Below are 24111 nucleotides of genomic sequence, written 5' to 3'. Positions count from 1 at the left end.
ACATTTTTAGGTCCCCTTCCCTTAAATCAAGTGACAAGTTACTTACTGAAAATCACCATCTGTGAAACTGAAGCAGGGTTCCTGCAACTCATCCGCTCGCACATCCACGTTAAGAAACAGTCATTTGTGTGAAATGCCTGGCATTTAACTTATCATGCAGCTTTGGAAGATGAGAGGAGAGGGTCATTATGAAACCTGATTGAGGCTGCAAGCGCTTCTTCGAATGGTTTTTCACTCTCTCTTTTGCACCTTGCACGTCTTTCTTTTGCCCAAAATCTGTCTTTGCCTTTGGTGTCCTTTCTACTTTCTTCGTGGAATGTTTTTATTTTAGTTTTTCCAAATGCTCTCTTCACATTTTCCTCAGAGCAGATCAGATTCAATTACAAAACCAGAGAGCACATTCAATTTCACTTCAACCAAACAGTAAGAAAAAAACAAAAAAGGAAGCCCAGTCGAAAAATGTCTGACTTCTTTGGTCTTGGAAAAACGGTGATGAGTGCAAACGTAGAAGAAATGAAAGCAACGGTTTGTTAGAAGGTAAACACACACAACACCACATTTAGCCAACAAAGCGTTAAAGGCTGCAGATGTGGACAGTACCAGTAACTGAGACACTCATATCTGAGTCACACACAAACACTCACACACACACAGGGACCATTTGTTTACTGCGAAACCTGCACTGAATCAGCACTTCTTTGTTGTTGGAGAACCAAAATAAGGCTCTAACCTCCAATTCTGAAACTCTTGTGACAGGCAGATGTGTCACAAAATACATTTTCCTTACATATTTCATCCACACCCAAACACACCACTGAGAAATCAAACCCTCTTCCATCAAACTTAAGATTCTTTGTCTCACAACGGACAAATAAACTCTGGGAATTACTCGAGGAGAAGCGTGTCAAGCTGACACAAACGTTCCCTACACTTCTTGAGGTAATGCTTATAATTGCTACGCAGATTCCACATAAACGTCTAAGGTTAACACAATGCTAAAGATAGTCTAGTAAAACGAGCGAGTTGCCATGAATGTTTTTTTCTTCTCTTGTTAAACAGGATGAGTAATGCTACTGGAACAACTCTATTTAGTAATAAACACTCATTCAAGAAGCGAAAAGTGGGACTTGGATCCTCACAGTCACTTAATTCTCATTCAGTGTGGAAAATTTAGTGAACTAAAGAACAAAATGTAAAAAGTGAGCAGCTCACACAGCTGGAAGAGCCTGAATATACAGTATGTTAAAGTAATACTTCAACATTTAGGAAAATATGCCTATTTGCTTTTTTGCCAAGAGTTAGATGAAATGGTTGACACCACTTTAATTTAAGGCCCAAGCCAGCAGCTGGTTAAATTAGGTAAACATAAAGACTGGAAACACATAACGCATGTCATATTTAATTTGTTCAATGTTCCTTGAACCCAAGGAAGTTCAGTGTGGAGTTCATGCCTCTGAGATCTACGGAAAATATTTATTAGTAAGGTAATGTACACACTGTGTAGTGTTTTTGAGTGGAGACTACTCGCTTTCTGTTGCTCACTACAGTACATCCAAGAACATATGAAGAAAGTCAGACTGGAGGGACCGGATATGTTACATTTTCGCAAACTTTCAAGCATCAGCTGAATGAACGCTTGTGTTCCCTTGAGATAGCCTTGTCCCAAATAGCTAGCTGTAAGCAAATGACTCGTGTACTCTTGCTAGGGGACGCAACTATGCTATAGCTCAGGACCTAAGTAAGCGCAGTGTCCAGTGTGAAGTTGCTTGGATGAGCGGTTATCGAGAAATACCAGGGATCAAGTAATCGTCCCTTTACGTCTAGTCTTTATGCTTAGCTAAGCTAGCCATCTGTTGGCCATAGCTTCATATTTAACAGACAAATCTGAGAGTGGTGTCAATCTTAATGAGCTTCATGGCAAGAAGTGAATAGAGAATGGGTGTAGAGATAATCTAGATGATATAATGTGATTTTATTTGTGCATTAGCTGTTGCTTTAAGATACTTGATATGAACATTAAATCACACTGGGTTCTTCTTTAACCCAGACTACATTAAACACAAAACTGTAGCAACAGGAAGTATTTTGTCTGAAACTATGAGGTCATACAAACATTGAAATGCAAAGCTGATGTTCTGCCTCACACAACCAGTTAATCAACGTCAACTATACGACTGTTTCACACTAGGTGGCTAGATAAACGAGCTCCTACATAAAAAGATATCATTTTTTTTATTTTCCATTGTGGAAAAGGGAGTTGATCAGCACAGTAGTTGACTCATTTCACTCGCTCACCCACTCATAAACACACCCCTAACACTATGACCCACTAGTGTACAAAAACATGTGCAAACTTGTTTCTAAATGCAACTCATTGGAAATAATTTTCCCTATAAGACACAAGCCACGCTACAGACAAATGGTCCATTTAAGAATATTCCATCAGAATGCCTTAGATCCTTAAAGGCACTTAACCGCATGAAAATCGTAAGAAAATTACACTGCTAAACTGAATTACATTGTATCAGTAAGTCTTCGACACGGTGCAAAGTTAAGCTAGACATTTGTGACTTGTACTAAGAGATACCAGAAAAAGAAGCTAATATGAATTTCAAAGCAGTGAACAACTGTGCAAGATGAGCACTCAACAAGACCATGGTGGAATTCTACTTTCGTATGTACACTTAAGTGCACTTGTTTGGCCAGACATATGATATTTTCATGGTAGGACAAGAGAAATCAGGTACTTCAGGTATCCCTTAAAAAACATTTGGAATGTTTATCAGATGTTGGTGAGAATATTGTGTTGAATCAGTCCCAGGAGAAGCCAAAGTGCATGATGTTGGAGAGAAGGGGACGATTTCCAAACAGAACCCGTTTCATGGTGTTACACTACAGAACAATCAGCTATAGATTCACAATGAATCTGAAACCTATATTCTTATTTTAATGTTACAAGCACCTTAAATTATGTAAGTAGCAATATGCTGCGACATTGCCTATGTGGTGTGTAGTTCAGAAATAAAAAGGTACAGTAGCTTGTGAAAAAAAAAATGCGACTTTGAATCCATCAAAGTGAAAGACTGACTGGCTTTGTACGTCTTTCCAGCAACTATTGTTTCATTTATCTGCAAGTCTTCAAACCAACACAGAACACCTTGATAAAAGAGCCAAGACTTGGATCTTTCTTTCCTTCTCGTCCGTCTTTTTTTTGGCATCTTGAAGTGGGCAGCAGTTCGGTGTCTTCACAGACAGTCGTACATGCGCAGGGTGCGCTCCAGTTGCTGGACAACGCGCTGGTAAAAGGCTATCTGCTCTGTGAGGTAGGCCTGCATCATGTCTTTGAAGTCCACCTCTCGCTGCTGATGGAAGTGGCTCATCTCTGCCTGGAGAGCAAATCCAACTGTCCGGCAGCGTTTCCTTATGCCGTCTGCCTCGTCCTGGTCCATCTTCCCTTCGTCACTCATCCGCTGGCTCTCCTTCACCTTGTTAAAGGCACCTGGGTTGAGATAGAAAAGTTACATTATTTTAAATACTTTGATATTCTAAACACAAAATGGCATTGTCATTCATTGGTTAAAAAAAGAAAGAGAAAAGAAATACTTATATGCAGCACTCTATAGATCGGCTTATTTGAAGCTACTACACTTACTCAATAACCTGCTCTTCTGGTTTGTACCCTAATTGTTGGATGTACTTATTGGAAGTGAATGAAATGTAATGTAATGCACAGACAGTGAGCCGGTTAAAGGCCTTCCAAATGACAATACAAAAAAACTACTTTTCCTCAAGTGTTATGAGATGCAAATAGTTTCCTTTTTACTTTTTGAGATATCCGTCTCTGAGGTTTCTGCCTCCACCCAAGTACAACAAAAACATATTAGAAGAAGAATTCCTTTATAGGTCCCGCAACAGGGAAATTAGATTTTTTCACTCTATTATTATTATTCATGTTACACACACACATGCACAAACATATATATATATACATATACATGCAATTAATGGAAAGATGTTAGAGAGTTAGTGCGAGGGGGCTGCCAGTGACCAGCGCCCCGAGCAGTTGGGAGTTCGGCGACCCTCCGGTTCCCAACCAAGTCACCCATGGACAGAGCTACTGCCACCCCACATAGTGGTACCTAGTCTTATTTTTTGATATCTTCTTTTCATAAGATGTCTGCCTCCATCCCAGTACAATGCAGGTATGGTTTGTAAGTGCTGCTCACATGATTGAATAATTACATCTTCAAATATTTAACAGCAAGGTCTTTACAGAAACATTATGTACTGGCTGCTCTGGATACTCAACAGAATACATGTGTTAATATAGGGGCTTCTTCCTACCAAAATTGAGTTGTTAAATAAACTGCTGAAAGCGCAGGGGATTAAACAGAGCAACAGGGGCACTGATTCATGTTGCTGTTGAATTCTCTGATTATCATATTTTAAGCTGTGAGCACCACAAACTCATTTCTGTAGGTTTGTTTTCATAAATATCAAAGAAGCAGAACTGGGTAAATGCAACCAGAACTATCCCAAAAGCTAGATAACCTTAGAATAAACTGAGAAATCGTGTTTTGTTTTGTTTTTGTATCTGGTTGGACCTTTGAAAAGTCACCATCAATTAAAAAGTCACTATTTTTAGTAAAACTTATAAAGTACGTCCCAATAAGTTGCAGCGATGATGAGCTTGTGTTAAGGATAGAAAACCCTACAATAAAAAGGTAAGTGTAGTTAAACAACAATCTCAGGTTTTCATTGCTCTTTGGGTGTGTCTGCATTACTGTACATTGTGCTATATGAAAAACACTACCACAGTAATGTAATACCAATATCTCCTCCCAGGCACTCCGCAGTAAAGATCAGCATTTTAAACATTTCCCAGTAAAACTGTACCCTTTATGGGGTAGAGCAGGGAGCACGCCACACAATTACTTTTTGTTTCATAAACGTCTAGTTTCTGTTCGAAGTTGTAACCGCATTCACCCAGACTGAACATGACGTCACTTTCCAAGTAAAGAACACGGCAGCCTAACGGCATGTCGCCGGGCTGCATTTCCCACCAGATTAGTGAGTCTGTCTCGATACCAGGAAGAACACTCATTTTAGTCATGCAGATAAGATAACTAGCAGGACTAGTTGGCACAAGCTACTTGCTACGTCTTAGATGCATACGGTGCAGCGTAGAGGTTTTATCCATTTACTCTATCTGTGAGTTTAATGCCACCCTGGATTTCGTATGGACTCTTCTGGCAGAAGTCTGGGAAAGCATGAACAGCATTTCTAGTCTGTTCCAGCAAGGAGGCGTGTGGACCAGAGTCTGTGGCAGTGACCTACATTCATGTATTCTGTTTTCCACATGAGAGGAGAATGTGCATCACCAGATAGCATGTCCGTGGGACATAAAGGAAAGGCCCTAATGGTTGTGTGTATGTGTGTGTGCAGGAGGGAATAATTGGGGGGGGGTTGAATCAACATTTTTTGGATCGGCTAATGCAAAATCTCGTCACAAAGAAAGCTTGATGGGCTCTTCCTTGCAGCTAAATCTGCTCTCTAACTTGACGCAAAACTCTGCTATAAAAGCATCAAAATACAAGCTGTAAAAAGAAAAACTGTGACCGAATAAAAAGGAAAGCTGTGTAAGTTTCTTACTATTCTAAAACTCAATCCCTCTGTCTCACTATAGGCTTTTTGCCTCTTTTCACAGAGTTAACAAATGCTCTATGATACATGGCCAGTGGTCTTGAAAGTCACCAGATTTGTTTATCTTGCCCAACCAGACTGGCCACCGCATGTTTTATGGCTGTGGCCAAAGAAAGAATTTCACATGTGACAGCTTCAAGGGTCTGTGCTTTGTAGATATTTGTACTCAGTAGGGGATTAAGAAGGAGTGAGAGGAGGGGAAAGAAAAGAAGGACAACAGTGTGCGGGGGAGCTAAAAACACAAATAAAACTTTCTAGTAGGATTCAATTTAAAGGGGACATGTTCTCATTTTCAGGTTCATACTAACTGTATATTTTGACTTACTACTAGAATATGATTACATGCTTTAATGTTCAAAAAACACATTTATTTCCTCATACTGAATATACCTGTATTCACCCTCTGCCTGAAACGCTCCGTTTTAGCGCCTGTCTCTTTAAGACCCCCCTCCTTAAAAAGCTCAGTCTGCTCTGATTGGTCAGTGTTTCTAGGACTGCTGCATCACTTCAGCAGGGACTGACTGTAACAGCACTTGAGCACTTTCTACATAAAGATATAACATAGTTGTGACGTTATAAATGTACTGAAATCCTGACGGCACATTTAAAGGCACAGTTTCTGAATACGCGCTGTGTGTATTCATCTGTGGATTGAGTGTTTTGATACTTCCACAGTATTTATTTGCACCTCGACCTGCCTTATATAAAAAAAAAATGGAAATCTCAACTTTTAGAATATGGTACCTTTAAGACATTTTTTTTAAAACCACAGAGAATACAGTTTAATAAGCAATCTCATTATCATACCTTCCAACGTATGAAAGTAGTCAATCACAAACCAGTGGGTACAATGTGGCCTTGAACTATTTATTATCATGTCACTTTTTTCATCAGTAGGTCCAAGACCTTCTCCAAGTCCAAGTAAAAATAAAAAAAAGCTGACATAATGATGCAATTACTTAAATCAATGCAACCTGGACCTGCAAAAGCTGCAATAAAAATGGATGGATGGCTGAAAAAACGATTGACATTTAAATTTGTTTAAAGAGTTTGCCAAAATTGACACCTTTCAAGACCTCCAGATACCTTGTCTAGTTAAATAAGTCATCCCATATGTGAGACAGAGCAAAGGAATGAGGATCGTCAAGATTAATCATGGCCACAACCTTCTGGGGAATTGGACTCAGGCATCTGCTAAATTCCCCCCTTCCCGCAGCCTGAGGTCACTGCGGGATGAATTCAGGAAGTGCAGCACTTCTCCTCTACGTCTTCATCTGTCTTCTGTCCGTTTGACACAAACCGAAAATGAGAACGGAAGTCCCTCTTTAAGTGATCTGTGTTTGTTTTTACAACGTGTGTTGCTTGTGTGCGTGCATTTATACATTAGTGTTAATGACATTTCCCCATACCCCATAGCTGAACTCCTTTCAAGCAAAGCCAGCATTTTCTTTTTTGCACAGACTGCAGATAACTCTAAGACCCAAACATTACAGCCACTTTAAGCTATGTGTGTCTAATTTTAACTCATTCTCATCTGGGACCACAGTTTCCAGTCACAGCTAATTCATTTATTCTCCCTGTTCATATCTTAAAGTGGGGGCGTCATTAAACGGGAGTGGAGCCCCTTTAGTTGAGGCTATAGTTTGTATAAATCAGCTGACCCTTGTAATGTGTATGTAATCAATCAACATAACGTAACATGGGCTGATAGGTGGTGTAACCCATTACTGTAATGAAGCTGTATGTAGCATGACGTGATTGGTCGGACTTGCTAGTAAGCTGCTCTCAGAGCAAACTTTGCTTTTGCAGTATTATAGCCCAAGAGTTTAGTTTTCCTCCAAAGTAACTAGCCCTCATAACCTTGTTTTTTTGCAAAGATGACTATATTCCCAAAACTAAGACATTAGGAAATTGTTATTGGGTTGAACTAAAATGACCCCATCATGACAAATCAAGATATGTTCCTACAAAGGTTGCACAAAGGGGCGGAAGTAGCTCAGTCCATAGGTGACTTGGCTGGGAACCGTAGGGTCGCTGGTTCAAGTCCCCGTGTGGACCATGTATGGAGTGTGGACTGGTGGCTGGAGAGGTGCCAGTTCATCTCCTGGGCACTTCCGAGGTGCTGTTGAGCAAGGCACCGAACCCCCAACTGCTCAGGGCGCTGGTCACTGGCAGCCCCCTCGCTCTAACATCTCTCCTTACTTGCATGTATAGGCCCTGTTTGTGCATGTGTGTATTTCGGGTCTGTGTGTGTAACACGTATAATAATAAGAGTGAAAAAATCCAATTTCCCCGTGTGGGATTAATAAAGTAATTCTTCTTCTTCTTCTTGCCCTTTGGAGATTAAGTCGGACACAATCTCCAAAAACATCGCTTCTTTCTTCAAAATCCTCTAGAGGTGTGTGAGTATGTGTGTGTGTGTGTGTGTGTGTGTGTGTGTTAACAGCACTGGGCTAATATGTGAAAGCACAGCCACAAGTATGTTATGACGCTTGCTGCAATGCAGACCACAAAAAAACAACACGCCAATTTTTCCTTTCAAGAGTTGGAACTGAGCTGAAATTCTCTCAAAAATGTTTGGCAAATAATGGCATGACACTTTCAAATCCAGTATAAATGACTCATTGTTTGGTGAATCCAGTGACAGTGAAACAGCCACTACTGACGTACAGTATATGACCATACCGCAGTTAAGTTCAAATAATAGGAGACGGAAACCCTTAAGCTGCTTTAACGTCCAAATACAGAATAAAGAAAATGTTGTGCAGGCCGATTCCATTTCAAATTTGCATTATAATCAGAATGACTCATTTGTGCTTTCTGTACTGTAAAATAAACCAATCTGTGTGTTAGGTTCAAAGACTTTGAACACAGGAAGAACTTACATGACTGAGTAAGATTAGTGGATGTTATTCACATTGGACAGACGGGTAAACAGAGACATTTCTCAACTGGGGACAAATGAGGCTTGTCGCCACAAAACACTAACCATTAGTAAAGTGCTGTGTTTGTGTATGTGTATGTGTGTGTGTGTGTGTGTGTGCCTGTGCGTGTGTGTGTGCGTGTGTAAAGGGGCTGCTGACGTCTGAGTCAAGCACCACAGTGAACTGATGAGACGTTTGTTCTCTGTTGATCTCTCAAAAAAAATGAGATAGCAACAACAACAAAAAGGCTTCTTATACTGAAACCCTGACGCTACAAAGTGTTTTTTTTAGCTGAGATAACACCAAAATAATGTATCCGTGGTGAATCGGTGTGAAATAGGTGAAGAAGAAGCCCCTGGAAAATGTCCCCACAACTTCCTTCCTGCAGCCGAAAAAGTCTAATAGAGAACCTGTAGGGTTAGCGGGTGAGCTAGTGAGATAGCAGCTAGCACCCTAAGTCTAAAACATGCTAACACTAGCCCGACACATATTACCTCTGGCCTTCGTTGTCCTTTCACTGTACTGTGTGACCAGTACTAAGTTATATGAAATAAGTTATTAATGAGGGGGAAAAGAGGTTATGTTAGGTCTCTAATGAGATAACACAAAAGACAGATTTGTATCTTTGACTCCTGTCTCATAACTTTCTGTAACCATTCCTTATTCATGGAGAGGCTTATAAGCTTCCGCTATTTTGGAGTGAGGTCAACATTGACAAGACGTTAGGGCTGTACCGCATGGTCTAAAATTTATATCACGGTATAATTTGAAGCATAGACGGTAACAGTATTATATCACGTATATTTATCTTAAAGTACAAGTTTGAGGGTCTTGTTTTCTACTGGAGTATTTTCTTTTCATGCTACCTTATACTTCTACTCCACTACAATTCAGTGGGAAATATTCTACGTTTTACTCCATAACATTTATCTGATAACTTACTGTAAGTTACTAGTTACTTTACCAATTAAGATTTTAGCTTCACACCGATATAGATAGACACCCAATGCAGAGTAAACACACAGGCTTCATAGTGACAGTTATAAGAAAATACTTCTCTGTCCATTCGCTGTTGAATTGCAGGTTTTCTGTGTCAACCTTTCGTAGAAACAGACATTATGGTGTTGAATCAACCACGGATTTAACCAGACTGAAATGACTGCAAGAACAACAGGCGTGGAGGTGGCCATGAATTACTCTTTCACAGAGTCTTCTACTCAAAGGGCCAGTAACTTTTCCCCTGTGGGCCGACTCCGTTTTTGTTTTGCCTGTGCGTATTGTTCGGTTACGTCAGAGCTGCAGTGCCGGTAACACAGCAGAGTCAAAATCCATATCGTAGTACAAATTCCTACCTTCCTACCATCCTACCGTCTATACTGTTTATACTGTACACCCCTACAAGATGGCACAGATTTTGTGTGCCAAAGTTAAAAAAAATGTAAAATAATAATAAAGCAAATGCAAATTTACATCTACCCGGCTGGGGAAATTACTAATTGTAGTGATTAATTGAGAAAATTAGTTAATATTGCCGTAAAAATGCGTCATTTGAAATGCTGGTATGACTGGGCATTTTGTCTATAATGACAAGGACGATTAAAGTAAAAACTGACATTTGATATTGATGGAAAAGAGGATAGGACCAGAGAGAAGGAAAGGAAGGAAAAAAGACAAGACAAGAAAATGCAGGAGAGCTGAAAAAATAAAAAATAAAGAGGAAAGGGAGGCTTTAGAAGAGAAGAAGAAAAAGTGAGGCAGCTTCAAGAATGCATGGCAGGGTCAAAAGGACTCTGCGATATCTGCCAATGTTTAATATGGGCCTTAAAAGCCCAGAGGACACGCAAACATGAAAAAGCCCACTGTTGATTGAGCTAGCAGTAATATGTTTACACCAGTCAATCAGATACACGGATCAAAACAGAGCAGAAGTTAATGTCCTGAGCTGGAATGCGCTCACGACCATTTGTCCGTTTATCTTTGAGGCTAATTGGTTATGGAACACTGAAACAAATATTTCCAATTCTTTGTGTTTTGTTATTCTTTATTATTACTTCAGAGATGAAAAATGTTCAAAACAGAACCACCCTCTCTAGTCTGCACAGGGAATTAGTTACCAGATATGCTTAATCTGTGACCAGGCAGCATTGCTCTGCACGCTCGATATTACTTTGTGCACTTTTTTTACTTTTACTTTTACACAGAAATGAGACATTGAAACTCCTAATTGAAGCCATGCAAATGGATGTTCAACAGATGCTAATTTAATATGCAATGAGGATTTGATCCCAAACTATTATTTCACACAGATGGTGTTATAAATCCATGCTGCTGTCGGGCATGTTCCTGTCAAGATGTATTGGTTTATGAAGAGGGATCTGCTCAGGACTGATTTTGAGGGGTAGTATAATTCATCACCACTAATAGCCCTGTGCGCCTCACACTGTTCCTCAGCAAAGGGATTTACTTAATCCCTTTGCAGCTCAGGCTTCAGGCATTTGTATGAAAAAAAGGGAGTTATCACAGTGAAATCAAGAGTTGGACTGGATATGTATTAAACATATTTGGGCTTTCCAGTTGCCATTTGGAACAAAATGAGCTGTATTATGAGTGAAGCTTTTCAAACTCAGCAGCCTCGCAAAGTTCAGACGTTAATAAATAGATCGGTTGTCATCACATAGCAAGTACAAGAAACAATTGTGTCAACTGTGACATAAATTATTTGGTTGACTTATTAGTATTACTTTAAGCTTTGTGAGACAGGAGTTGTGATGTCCTGAAATCCCTCCATGTCTTCAGGCTTTCTGTTGTGTTTCTGATTGTGACTTTCAATTTACAGTTTCATCTCTTGTTATGGAACAAATGTGTTATTTGCACGTAACCTGTTATTAATTACTACTGAAGTGTTGCAATGACACAAATGTTTGTTTTTTTTTTAAATGCAAAAGATGTTCCTATGATTAAAGATGTCAGAATGCTAGTTGTCTTTGGTAACACAATAAATTCCCCAAGCGATGCGGTTATGCAACTGGCACATTCTACTTAATTAAATACTCGGTCAAATTACAAAGGTTTTCCATTGTCCTAGGTTTTATGATGGTCTTTTCATGACACAAGTAAAGACCAGAGAATGCAACAGCTAACAATGCTCTCCTCTGAGGGATGGCGTCTCCATGCCAACCACAAGCAACGTGTCAGTGCTACCATGACTACAGCTACGTTGGCAGAAACCAAGCATCTCTCTGACAGCTGAAGCTCCATTCCTGTCGGAGGAGGGAAAAGATTAGAACATGGATGGGGTAAACACTCTGTTTCAACTCAACACTTGCAAAAGGGAACACAAAGAAGTCAGAGTTTTACTTTTTGGTTACTCTAGCTGCACTGGAGCTCAATGGACAGAGCCATAAAAAAGTAATCTGTGAGCTAACTGCTGATGCCAAAGACTGAATTGATCAAAACAAGAACAAATGCCTTAGATGACTTCTATTTTCCATTCATCCATTACAACGCAAGTACTTGGGGAGTTAACCTCCAAAAACCACTTTTCTTGTTAAGGTATGACAGGTATGAAACCCATCCCAGAATTCATTGAGCAAGAGGCTCAATGAATTCCTGCAGGTTGCCAGTCTATCACAAGGCTGCAACATATAGACAAACACATTCACATCTACAGGCATCTTCAGGTTTTCCATTTAACCCAACCTGCATTTCTTTGGGCCTGAGGAAACCCATGCAGACAGACAGAGATCATGTACACAGAAAGCCTCCAGCTGTGAGGCTAATGGTGCTAACATACTAAGCAGGCTTTTAGACTAAAAAAAAGCATTGCGTTTAAGCAGCATTAATACATTCATGGCCAGTCGGGAGAAGTGGAGAAGTTGCATTTTTTATTTGGTTCAGTTAGAGTTTAAACTGCACTTTGCCAACCGCACCTAACATTGTAAACAAATGTCATGCGGTCAAAGCGATTGCTTGTCTGTTGGACAGAATATCTATCAATTTCCTTTCAATCGAACATTTTAGAAGACGGTGAACAATATGAGCATCCGACGAGGCTGCGAGTATCAAGATTTTCATTCTGTGAAGGGCGGTAACATAGGAGAATATAGGCCCTGATGAGTGAACCGAGAGCTGTTTTCAAGCGGACCAGAGCTCTGTTGTTTAATCCGCACTAGAGTTCGAATGAGCTTTTACACGACGCCCAAACCAAGCAGATTATCCAACGAAATGCTCCAGGATTTGGTTAAAATGAGCAAAGCTGCTCAGGTGTGAAAGCTCACTAAAATTCCCCCGGTCCTGACCATAACTTGCACTTCTTTTTTTTTTTGGCTAATTCAGCGTACAAATTGAACTTGCATTGCTCTGTGGCAAAAGTTAAACCAGGTTCAACTTGGCGGAGCACATTTGAAATTAAAAAGGAGGCTGTATTTTTTTAACCCAACACTACTGAATGTCTGAACATGGCGTTAGCTAGCCTTAGCCCTAGCTACAGCCTACCATGCCTAGTTCAAAACTGAGTTTCAGTTTTCAATAGCATGCTATCTTTAACACTCCTTTGACAAGCATAGTCTTTGTTGACACAGTGTTTGAGGTGTTCAACTCTGTTGTAACTGAGGTCATGTTTAGTGGTGGTGTTGTATTTGACTGAATTGTACACTGAAAGGTAAAAATGTTTTGTCCAAGTGCAGTTATTCTCAGACATAATATGAAAAAAGGATGTGGAACAGCTATGGCACTGGTCTTTTCAGCATGCGCTAACTATTTTCTTACCTCATGCCTTTTCTAGTCTAATGACTCTTAACCACAAAATCTGTGGTTCTTTGAGAGGAGGAGGAGGGAGGCGGCGGTGGTAAAGACCGAGTTCTTGGAGACATCTGTAATCTCCTTCAGTGTGAAACAGCAGTGCTCCGGGCCAACACAGGCAGGAATGCAGAAGCATGTGGATAGACAGTGTGTGTGAAGACGAGGGCCTAGCCTTTGTCAAGATTTATGAGTAAGCAAACAGGCGAGAGAAAACATTTTCTCTCCATAGTCACCACAGACAGCGATGGGCACTGTAGCCAACAAAATTACATATCATCAATGTTCAAAAGGTGCCATAACTGGGCCACTGCACGCTCCTGAAACCCTGGCCTGGTTTCACAGATTGAGGTTTGTCTACCTGCTGACAGTTCAGTCTTTTCTTGTGTGCTGTATGGAACGTTAATCTGTAGCATGCTTGTCGGACAATATAAACACAGCGTGAGCTCCTGGTCAGCACTTTGAAAAATTCAACAATATGGAAAACTGTTCAGATGAAACTGACAAAGACGGTCATGACTTCATGCAGGCACGAAAAGTGAAGTTAAGGCGCCCCTCTGTTGCAGATCAAGGGGCGCATTTGCACGTTTCCACAGAAATGGCAAAAATAAATATTTTTCGTCATACTGACGAGTCCTGCGTGCGGTGTTATAATGTGTAGTAATATGGGGACAACTAACCTCTTCTCCAGATAAAAAGTCTGTCTGGCATGCTAGAGGCATCTGTGTAGCATTTAAAGTAATTTATAACCTCAAATCAATGTCTTAATTCATAAAAAAGTCCACATTTGTGTACAATTACCTCTGCCAACAATCGGACTTATCCTCCTGAGTGAATCACTTCTTATCTGTATTTCCAAAGGACAGGTAAGCTCTATGGAGGCGTATATTTGAATGCAATATACAATTTTAACACAAGATGCTACACAGCGCTCCTTTAATTGCAAAGTAAATGCCAAAAGAGTCAAGATAAAAGGAGAACAACTTAAGTCTGCACATTGCCACAGTACATTTGTTATAACTTTTGCTTGGTTTTACGTCACTTATGACCTTTTACTTCAGGATTTCTAACTGAACTTGTTCCAGTGTTGCCTTTTCTAGCTTACCCACAACTTGGAATTCAATTAAATCCTCATTGGTTTGGGGTTTACACAAGAATTTAACAGTAATTGTTGCCTTACTTTGCTCAACATGCTATTCTGGGGACACAGGTGATGCAGATCCAGATCTCATGCAGAGCCTCAAATTTCTTCTTACACAACGTGTTTAGATGAGATCAGACTGATACACACACTGTGGGGTGGGTTGGTTTCACTCTATTGTGAACCCTTTTGTGTTTTTTCAAAGCTTCATGAAGTGGTTTTGTCTCGGATTAGTGCCTCACTGGTACAAACTCTGCAGAACATGATATCTGCTTTATTCTCATGAATACCAGATACAATAGCCATGTCTCGAGCCACGTAGTTTAAGCGTCACATTAGTAAAGCTGTATGAAAATGGCAGAATTGGATAAAACTTCCTCTGAAGCATTTAAGGGGACATGGAAATGCCTCTGCAGAATGAGTTCTGATGTAGCGAACATTTAACCCACATGACTGATCAGCTGTTTTCCGCTGTTGGCTTCTTCCCAGATATTCCCATAATTTCCCCTTGTTTTATTTCCAGTGCACAACCTTTACTACAGTTGTAACGTCTGATGAAACCACACTGTAGCCCTAGTTTACTCGTTCCAAAATAGTTGATAGAAACAAACCAAATTTGCATCCTTTTATTGCACAACATTTCAAAAGTTGGCTTAAAATGTGCTTGACATTTAAAAAGGAAACACTATTAACCTTCCTTCCAGAGGATTACATATTTAAAACCAGATTGATACCAGACCAGCTTAGCTCAGTTTATGATTATACGCAGTAATTCAAAAGAGACAGCACAATAAGAGTCCAGGATTACCAACAAACAAGGCATTGTAACAGGCAGTGCAGTTGTAGCCGGCATTGCCTCGCACTAAAGCCTCAGAGTCCCTTCGATAACAATGTAATTAACCCTCTAGATCAAGATTTTCAATTGTTTTCAAATGGGATCAGGGTCTATGGGATTAGTTTTAGCAGACAAGCAACATTACAACAGAGAACAGTAAGAGGTCCAAGCCTTTGGACCATACTAGATTCACTTTCCATATTATTGAAACAAGGGCAGCTGTCCAGACAGACAATTCTGATGAGTGTCTTCAGGGGGAAACAGGAAGTAAAGTGATGAGAAGAAAAAGACGTACGTGAAGACGATAAAACGGTGACGTAGTGACTCAAAGATTCAGCAAAAGCAGAGACCAAAACAGACTTAAAGATCTGTGGACTAAAAGCTAAGACAGATAACAAGATAACAAAAAAAGATGGATGGAGCAAAACACCCTGACATTTTTCTGACATTACCCAAAAACTTCTCCTCCCTAAGGAAACCTTAGCCCTGACCTCGGTAAACCTCCTAAAGCTCCTATAGGAACTGAGTGAAGGAGAAAGTCAGACAGGAAAGACGCAATGAGTACATGAAGAGGAGGAGGAGTGCACCGGAAAAGGTTGACCTCAGTTCTGTGTGTTCTTGGGTGTTGCCACAGCTGTATCTGGTTCCGCAGAACACAAGTCACATGAAGGGAAGGTATCTGGACCGGCAGGAAAGACTCAGCAGAGGGAAAAGGTCTCCTTTAAAAAAAACACTGATGCACAACCTCGTGTACAGTATGTGTTGGTGCTTGGCCGAGGTTGGTTATAGTTTTAATTGTTTTTATATTGTTTTCAATACAGACCTTGCTTTGAGGAATATAAACATTTCATAGAAATCGTCTTTGTAATTCCACAAAAGATGCCGAACTTTGCAACAAAGCCAGTTTTACAAGGCATTTGTACCTAAATAACCTATCTGAACCTGGCAAAATCAAACAAACAATGTCATTACATATTATGTAAATACGACCACAAGGCATTTAAGGGTTAATTTCAGTCCCAAAACAACAACCAAATAAATGAATAGCAACTTTCGGGCAGGTTTCAAGGTTCAATACGCTACTCTTCCTTAGTATATAGCAATGCTAGAATAAAGTAAACAACATAAGTCAACTGATACATGACATTAACAAATATATGTTGACAGACTTTGACACAAGACGACCAAGGTTAGTTAATTCATGGGCAGTTGTCTATTCTCCTCGAGATCCTCAGAAATATTACATGTGGTAAACGATCACTGGCATTAGAGCTGCAACCATTAGTCAACTGATTGATTAATCAATCGAAAGAAAAATAATGGGCAATTATTAATCTATTAATCTAAGTGATTTTTCAAAAATGTTGTTTTCAACCTCTCAAATATGGAGATTTCCTGCTTTTCTGTTAAATATCATATTAGACTGAATATATTCAAAGCCGCAGCAGGAAAAGCGCAAAGAAAACACCAGAATTTGAGGAAGAGTTTGACTTACTGCAGCTCTCCCTCTCTATCCTGTTCCACTCCCATCACACGAGCATGTGCAGCAAATTTATAGAGTGACAGTACGAATAGTAGCCATTAATTTCATCCCGATGCTGCTATATAGCAACCTGTCCTGGTTTCTTTGCAGAGCTGTGGGCCCATAAAGCTTTTTGAGAAGACAAACTGTAACTGGAGACTCTACAGGAACATGGACATCTATTAGCTGCAGCTGTTAGCCTTTAGCTATGGATAGAAGAAGAAGAAGAAGAAGAAGAAGAAGAAGAAGAAGAAGAAGAAGAAGAAGAAGAAGAAGAAGAAGAAGAAGAAGAAGAAGAAGAAGAAGAAGAAGAAGAAGAAGAAGAAGACATGCACAGACAGGACCTATTTACATGCAATTAATGGAGAGATGTTAGAGCGAGGGGGCTGCCAGTGATCGGCGCCCCGAGCAGTTGGGGGTTCTGTGCCTTGCTCAACAGCACCTCGGCAGTGCCCAGGAGATGAACTGGCACCTCTCCAGCCACCAGTCCACGCTCCATTCATGGTCCCCATAGGGACTCGAACCAGCAACCCTCCAGTTCCCAGCCAAGTCACATTAGCAACATTGATCCATCTCTGAAACGCTTCACCGATAGTGACACTTTTTGAATCGCATTTGTTTTCTGTCACACTCTCTCTTAGACTCTAACATTTAACGTGTCAATTATTGTTAATATCGGCCATGCTTTTCAAAGAAGCAGAGAAAATGTTGAAAACGGTTTAGGCGGTCTCCGTAAGCATGGATGCAGTGGACACTCCAGGTCTGATTAACACGGTGCTAAAAATGTTGATTACATCACGAAGCATATATCCCCTTGACAATAAACTATACTACATTTTTGCACAGTTTCATCCCTCTATGTACAGCACTGCAGATGGATAACAATACAGTCTCTTATCTAGTTTAGCCTTGAATTAGCAGCAGCCTTGAGCCTCATGCACTTAGCAGCAGAACTTTCACCAAAGGGATGTGCATTTGTAGAACAGCCAAAAGGAACGCTCTCTCTCTCTCTCCCTCTCTGAAATGACTTGTGATTGTCCAAAGAGCGAAGAGGAAATGCAGAAGTCTAGTTTTCTCTCAGAACACTTGAATTACAATATGATATTTTCCCCATGAGGCCAAAAATAAAGTGCCCACTCCTGCTTTAAGGACACCAACTTATTCCAAGGTGATGTCCTCAGCAGCAAAATCCAGCTTGACTGTGTTGAACTAAGTGTGTGTTATTGCTTTTTATTTGACAGAGGAAGAACATGTTATTTCTTCTTTCAAAAGTTACACAGTGTTATTTTAAAGGGTCAGGGAGACATATTTTTCTACTTACCCCCGGGGGTACACAGCCAAACAGATATTTGGGGGGATATCCATCCCTTTGTAATCGCTACATAACAGGAATAGATGGAATGTCCTCTTCCAAGCATTTAAAAACAAAGTTTCAAAGCCAAATATCTTAAAACTTTGGCATGTAAAACCGAAAGTCCACATGCCTGACACCACCGGGGTTAAATCATAACATTCATTTTTTTGTGATTTGGGTGCACTGACCCTTTAATACCATTCAGCTGGTTTTGTTTTTCTCATTTATTCATGGGTGGAGCGACTAAAAACTGAATTGTATCACAAATGACCTCCGCGATAATGATTGCCAGCTGTTTGGAGGAAGATAATAATATTTACCGACAGCACGATTCCACAATGGCAGCGGCCCTTTCCTTCCTACGTAACTGACTCCATCAGCTGATATACAGTTGTTTGTTTGAGAGCTGACACAGAATGCTGTTATGCCACTGCTCTCACTGTCTTGGACCAAAATCTAACAAGGGTCTCGGGAGAAAAAGTCTACAGTGCAGACCTGAGCAGAACCAATATTTCACCAGGAGGTTTATGAAAATCACAGCCGTCAGAGAGTATGTAAATCAGGAATGGCATGCTTTATGATTTCAAGTTACTGATTAAACACGGTAATGTTTAGTCACGTAAAGAGAGTAAAATGAGCCATTATTGCAGTGGCAGGGCAACGGTTTTCCACAAATATAATATCCAACAGTAGCTACTTCGAGCATATCTTGTCACCTTGGGAATTTATGCTGTCACTCACAGCTGTGCGTACTGATACCTGCAAACAAGTTGAACCGCTTTTCTGACATTTTCCAAAAGCGTCTCCTCCCTAGATTCATTTTTTTTTAAATCCTGAGTGAAGAAGAAAGTCAGGCAGGAAAGAAGATATTAGTACATGAAGAGGAGGAGGAGTGCACCGGAAAAGGTTGAACCCCTCTTGAAAAGTAATACCATAAAGACATTGCTCTATTTTTGCCACTATGATATGGGAAAATTCTTAAAGTAGCGCAGGACCCAGAATAACCCATATTATAATATTAAAAATTATGATAACTGAACTTTTTTTATACTTCTTAGAAACGTTTGCCTCTGAAGATGAGAATATGTTTGAAAATAATGAGAGATTAAAGTGTAGTAGTAATTTGGTTTAGGGGTAGCGTTGATATACAGTTTCTCTTGATTATACAACCACTGGATGAAGGATAAAGATGTCAAAAAGGAACCGCCAAATTAAAAGACCACAGGAATGACTGCTTACATAAAAACTGCAAAATTAAATAAACAGGGATTTAAGGATTACTACTTTATATGTGATGCTCTATATTCAATTACTTTTTGAACCCATAGAGCTAACTGGGAAGGCTGATAACCCTGCTAAAATATCACTTATCGTGATAAGTGACCTGCCCAAGTCTCGCAGGTGTCCATGTCACAACAAAGCCTTTGTCCATTTGTCTCATTAAACTTTGAACAACCCAGAGGAGTCTAAGGTGAATTTCCGCAACAAAAGACACAGCTGTTTGCACATGATATCAATGCTAGTCTTGTTATATCAGTCAATACATCCTTTTCAGGCTCTAGTGATACTTATGGTGGACACACTTTGTATAAATGCCAGTGATATGAAGAGCTTTTCATATTAAAATAAAAAAGTGACAATAACTACATACACAGTTATGATTCTTGGTTCTAGTGCCACCTTCTCTTCAAAGACCTGTTTGCGCAAGTTGTCAAAGTCCATCATGTAAGTATTTGTTAAGCCGAGAGTGTGGTATGTGGTAGTGGTAGTAAGTGTGTGTGTGTGTGTGTGTGTGTGTGTGTGTGTGTGTGTGTGTGTGTGTGTGTGTGTGTGTGTGTGTGTGTGTGTGTGTGTGTGTGTGTGTGTGTGTGTGTGTGTGTGTGTGTGTGTGTGTGTGTGTGTGTGTGTGTTGGTGTGTGTGTTGGTGTGTGTGTGGTTGGGAGGAGGTCAACGAGGTGGAGCATGAAACCTCAGATGCTGCAGGCAAACTCTCTTGACCTAATATTCATCCCAGAGTGACCTATAAAACATGCTAACGCTATGTTTCATTCATGGGTTCAAATGTCGTACATTTGCCTGTGTGCGTGTGTGTGTGTGTGTGTGTGTGTGTGTGTGTGTGTGTGTGCGTGTGTTTGTACGTGTGTGTGTGTGTGTGTGTGCGTGTGCGTGCGTGTGTGTGTGTGTGCGTGTGTGTGTGTGTGTGTGTGTGTGTGTTAGGAGATGCTGGAGGCAAAACCTGACCTAACCTGACATCCGTAACAAGATTAACCGTGCAGACTTGAGAAGCAAAACGTGATCATGGGCTGGTTGTTCCCATTAGCAAACCCTTCTTGTATTACTCTATTAACTCTTTTACTATCTAACTATTATTGAAGATTAGGTTTTGCACGTGAAGCTGCTGCTTGTCCCAACTGAAGGATGCTGCTCACGTATTACAAAGTTATTATTGGATGTTGTGGAGTAATTACGTTCAATAATAACAATCTGCTTGGCCCCTTTGATAAATTCCTATGACAAGAAGAGACTATTATGCGGACTGATGGCTGGAAAAAGTTTCCATTTTGTAATTTAAAATAGTCTTCGGACATTCAGTTCAAACATGAATGAATTTGCAGTAATTCAAATCAGATTGGAGGCTGGGGAAATACCAAACATCTGTTTTGATCATGTATGTTATCATCATCAACGTTTTTTATAACTGTGGCCACATTTAATAATTGCCCTGAATGAGGTTTGCATGCATATCACAAATATCTCTTAAATCTGCTCATAGAAGATTTTACCTTTCTGTAGATGAATAATGTCAGGGAAGTTGGCGAGCAGGCCTTGGTAGAGCGACAGCTTGTCCAGCATATGGAAGAGGTCATACTTAGGTTGCTCTGCGAACATCTCTCCAATGTTCTCATAGGTGCGGCCTGTATGGGAGATGGCTTTGTTAAGGGCCTCTGAGCTGTGGGGAGGGTCCAGCATGAATGCCTGGCTGATTGATTGGAAAGAATTTCCCAGCCGCTGGAACTCTTTCCTGAACCCACCCAGGTGCTTACGCACCAGCTCCGAGGCGACATGGGTGAGCTGCATTACGCTGTCATCCATTTTCTTAGCAAAAGACTTGAAGGTGTCGATCCGTTCCTCTACATCCTGAAGGTCCTGGTGCTCATTGGGGATCTGGAGGGTCAGCATGAAATGGGCACCCACCATCTCGTCCTTCTCAGCCCGTCTTTTGCCCAGTTTCCACTGCTTGTCATCAGCACACATTAGAAAATGCTCAAAGCCTTCATACTGGGAGAGGACCGGGTGACTGGTCATGTGGTTCATCCACAGTATCAGTCGTCTCTTACGCTTCTCGATGAAGTCTTCCTCGAATCGCCCCGTGGCCTGCTTCTCAGGCAGGTGAGGCACAGAGATCACAGTGAACTTGTGCAGTAAGCGGTTGTACAGCCAGTCAAAGTGTTTGTAGCGCCTGTAGACGGGACGTCCCGTGTGGCTCGGCGTGACCCTGTACGAAATGTACGTCTTGATGCCCTTGAACTTTGTCTGTTTTGTGGGGTCTTCAATGGAGCAGGAGAAAGGCTGTGGGCTCTCCTTCCACAGGGGCCCCACAGGACCCATGTCGATGGTGTATGACTCAGCTATCTTTGCCATCATGGGCACATCACCCAAAACAAACGCTTCTACCCCTGAGCGGACAAAGCTGGAAAATCTATTCAAGTTCCTGCCCACCATGCTGCCCTTCCTCGAGCTGGAGATGCTGTCCTGTCTCTCCATGTGTGGTTTGGCCCGGTAGTGCACATTGGGGTTGTTGGACAGTGGGCTCTGATGGGCATGTCCGTTGGCCCCAGGGCTCCTAGAGTGGTCATCATCCACCACTGTCGATCTGTCATCCCAGTCGTCCCAGTCATCATCGTCGTCGTCATAGTAACCCTGCTCCAAATGCAGAGGGGTGTTTGGAGTTGAGGGGAAATAGGAGGAGTCATTTCCTAAAGATCCTGCCGGGCTTATGGAGCAATCAGTCACATTAGAGTTTGAGCGAGTGCGAATAACTTCCACATAAGATGCAGGGAAGAGACCCCTCTCCCCTCGGCTGTTCTTCCCCTGGAACCAGCCGTCCACGGAGTTCTCGTCAAAGATAACCAGTTCCTCGTTCTCCTGGATGCTGATCTCCTCTTTGTTTTCACTTAGAAAAGTGTAGATTGCTTTGGCTTTCACTGACATTGTGATACTCCGGTGGGTCCTAAAGCAAGAGAAATCTACATGCACATGGTGCCTGGATTATATCGATGCAACTGTCTTAATGCATGTTGCGTTGGAAACATCTGACACTAGCTCACTGTAATATTTAAACTCATCTCAAATTACATGACAGCTGTTGGGTCAGGTGTGCAACAGCACAGTATGACTTATGTAAATTTAATGATGTGACACTTACTAAACACAGGAGGAGTCAACAGTTGCGTAAAACTATCTCTTCTGTGCGCCAAAACAAAACAGTCTAAAACATACCTACTGTGACCACTAGCATCCTCAGCCCATTGAGGCTGTAGCTCTATTGTCTTACTGACTATTCTGCGTTAAAACTCCAGCAATAACTTCAGGCTATGAACGCACTATAACACAATAACTTACTCATAACTAAGTGGTTCTCTTGCTTATTTCTCATCACAAACAGAGCAGCTCCAAAAACAAAACTGGTTCCCCCAAAAAAGAGCTCCTCCAAAAACACCGACGGTGGTTTTTAATCCTCAGAAACGGGACCGCAGCCTTCTCCCCGGACACTTGTTTCTCATTACGGGTCCTAAAAATGACCCTCGGTGAAACTATCTTTGAGATAAAGTGGCCTGGCGTGTAGAGAAACACAGGGATGCGTGCTGGTATCTGTGTGCATCGTGAAGCCTGCCCCGCATTCCCTCAGACTGAAACTCGCTGCGTTTTCCTCGTAAACAGGTTCCTGCGCATCTTCGGTCGATTCTTTCAACTCAACATAAACAACAACAACAAAAAAAGGCGAAATCAGCATCCAAAGCGTCTCCCTCTGCAGAGCATCAACACACACCACGGGTCACTGTTGTTCCTGTGGGTTTAGTCCTGTGCGCGCCGCAACAAAGTAACTCTTTCCATGACGTTAGGCTTGGACAATTGAAGGCAAGTTCGCCTCTTTTCTTTTTCTTTTTTTTTTTTTCATCAGCTCCTTTATATTCTTTGTAGAAGGGTAAAGTGGCTCAACACCGCCCCCAGCAGGAGAGAAGGAGCATGTGCAGGCTGCAGCACTGATACTGTGTGTGTATATATATATATATATATATATATATATATATATATATATATATATATCACTGGTCATGCAAATACACTCACTTATATTTCATGTATATAATTCAATGCTATGTGTTAATTTGCTTATGTTCATGTTTATATTTATGTAGGCACTGTCAAATCAAGTCAAATTCCTTGTGATGAAAATTGCCTGGCAATAAACCTGATTCTGATTCTGATTCTGATATCTTAATTCAGACTAAATATATATATATATATATATATATATATATATATATATATATATATCAATGGAAAAGCAATACTTTCATTCTCTACCCCTCAAAACTTCCCGTGGGTGTTATTTTATTATATTTTTTTTAATATAGTTTTTAATAAAGATTCTACATATTCAACCTTTAAGCTTCCCAGTAGCAGCCTACACAAAGTAACGAGAATGCATTAAATCTCGTAATATTCTTTAAAGTGTGTTTAATGTGATGGCATGCTTTTGTTGTTTACTAGAACTGTTTTGCACATTTTAATACATCTGTGAAGTGCAGACGCCTGCTCATTAAAACTCCG

The 24111-nt window shown here is 40.8% G+C and overlaps 1 protein-coding gene across 1 annotated transcript; it reads right to left on the bottom strand.

Moving 5' to 3' along the window:
• On the bottom strand, nucleotides 1-23363 carry snx33 (sorting nexin 33). The gene is made up of 2 exons (XM_083917191.1): nucleotides 21060-23363; nucleotides 1-3499 (listed from the first exon to the last, which is right to left on the bottom strand). The coding sequence occupies exons 1-2, from the start codon at nucleotides 22486-22488 to the stop codon at nucleotides 3246-3248; spliced, it is 1683 nt and encodes a 560-aa protein (XP_083773317.1). The 5' UTR covers nucleotides 22489-23363; the 3' UTR covers nucleotides 1-3245.
• Nucleotides 23364-24111: the final 748 nt, after the last annotated feature.

This window comes from Echiichthys vipera (genome assembly GCF_963691815.1).
Source record: "Echiichthys vipera genome assembly, chromosome: 7".
Taxonomy (NCBI): domain Eukaryota; kingdom Metazoa; phylum Chordata; class Actinopteri; order Perciformes; family Trachinidae; genus Echiichthys; species Echiichthys vipera.
Note: the sequence above shows the minus strand (reverse complement) of the source record. Positions and strands in the feature narration are given on the sequence as shown.

What these genes read in the sequence shown, in the direction of transcription:
- snx33 (XM_083917191.1), bottom strand. Translation starts at nt 22,488, where the DNA reads ATGTCAGTGAAAGCCAAAGCAATCTACACTTTTCTAAGTGAAAACAAA. An exon ending in CATTATTCATCTACAGAAAG is followed by an intron (nt 3,500 to 21,059) that starts GTAAAATCTTCT and finishes ATCTCAACCCAG; the next exon opens with GTGCCTTTAACAAGGTGAAG.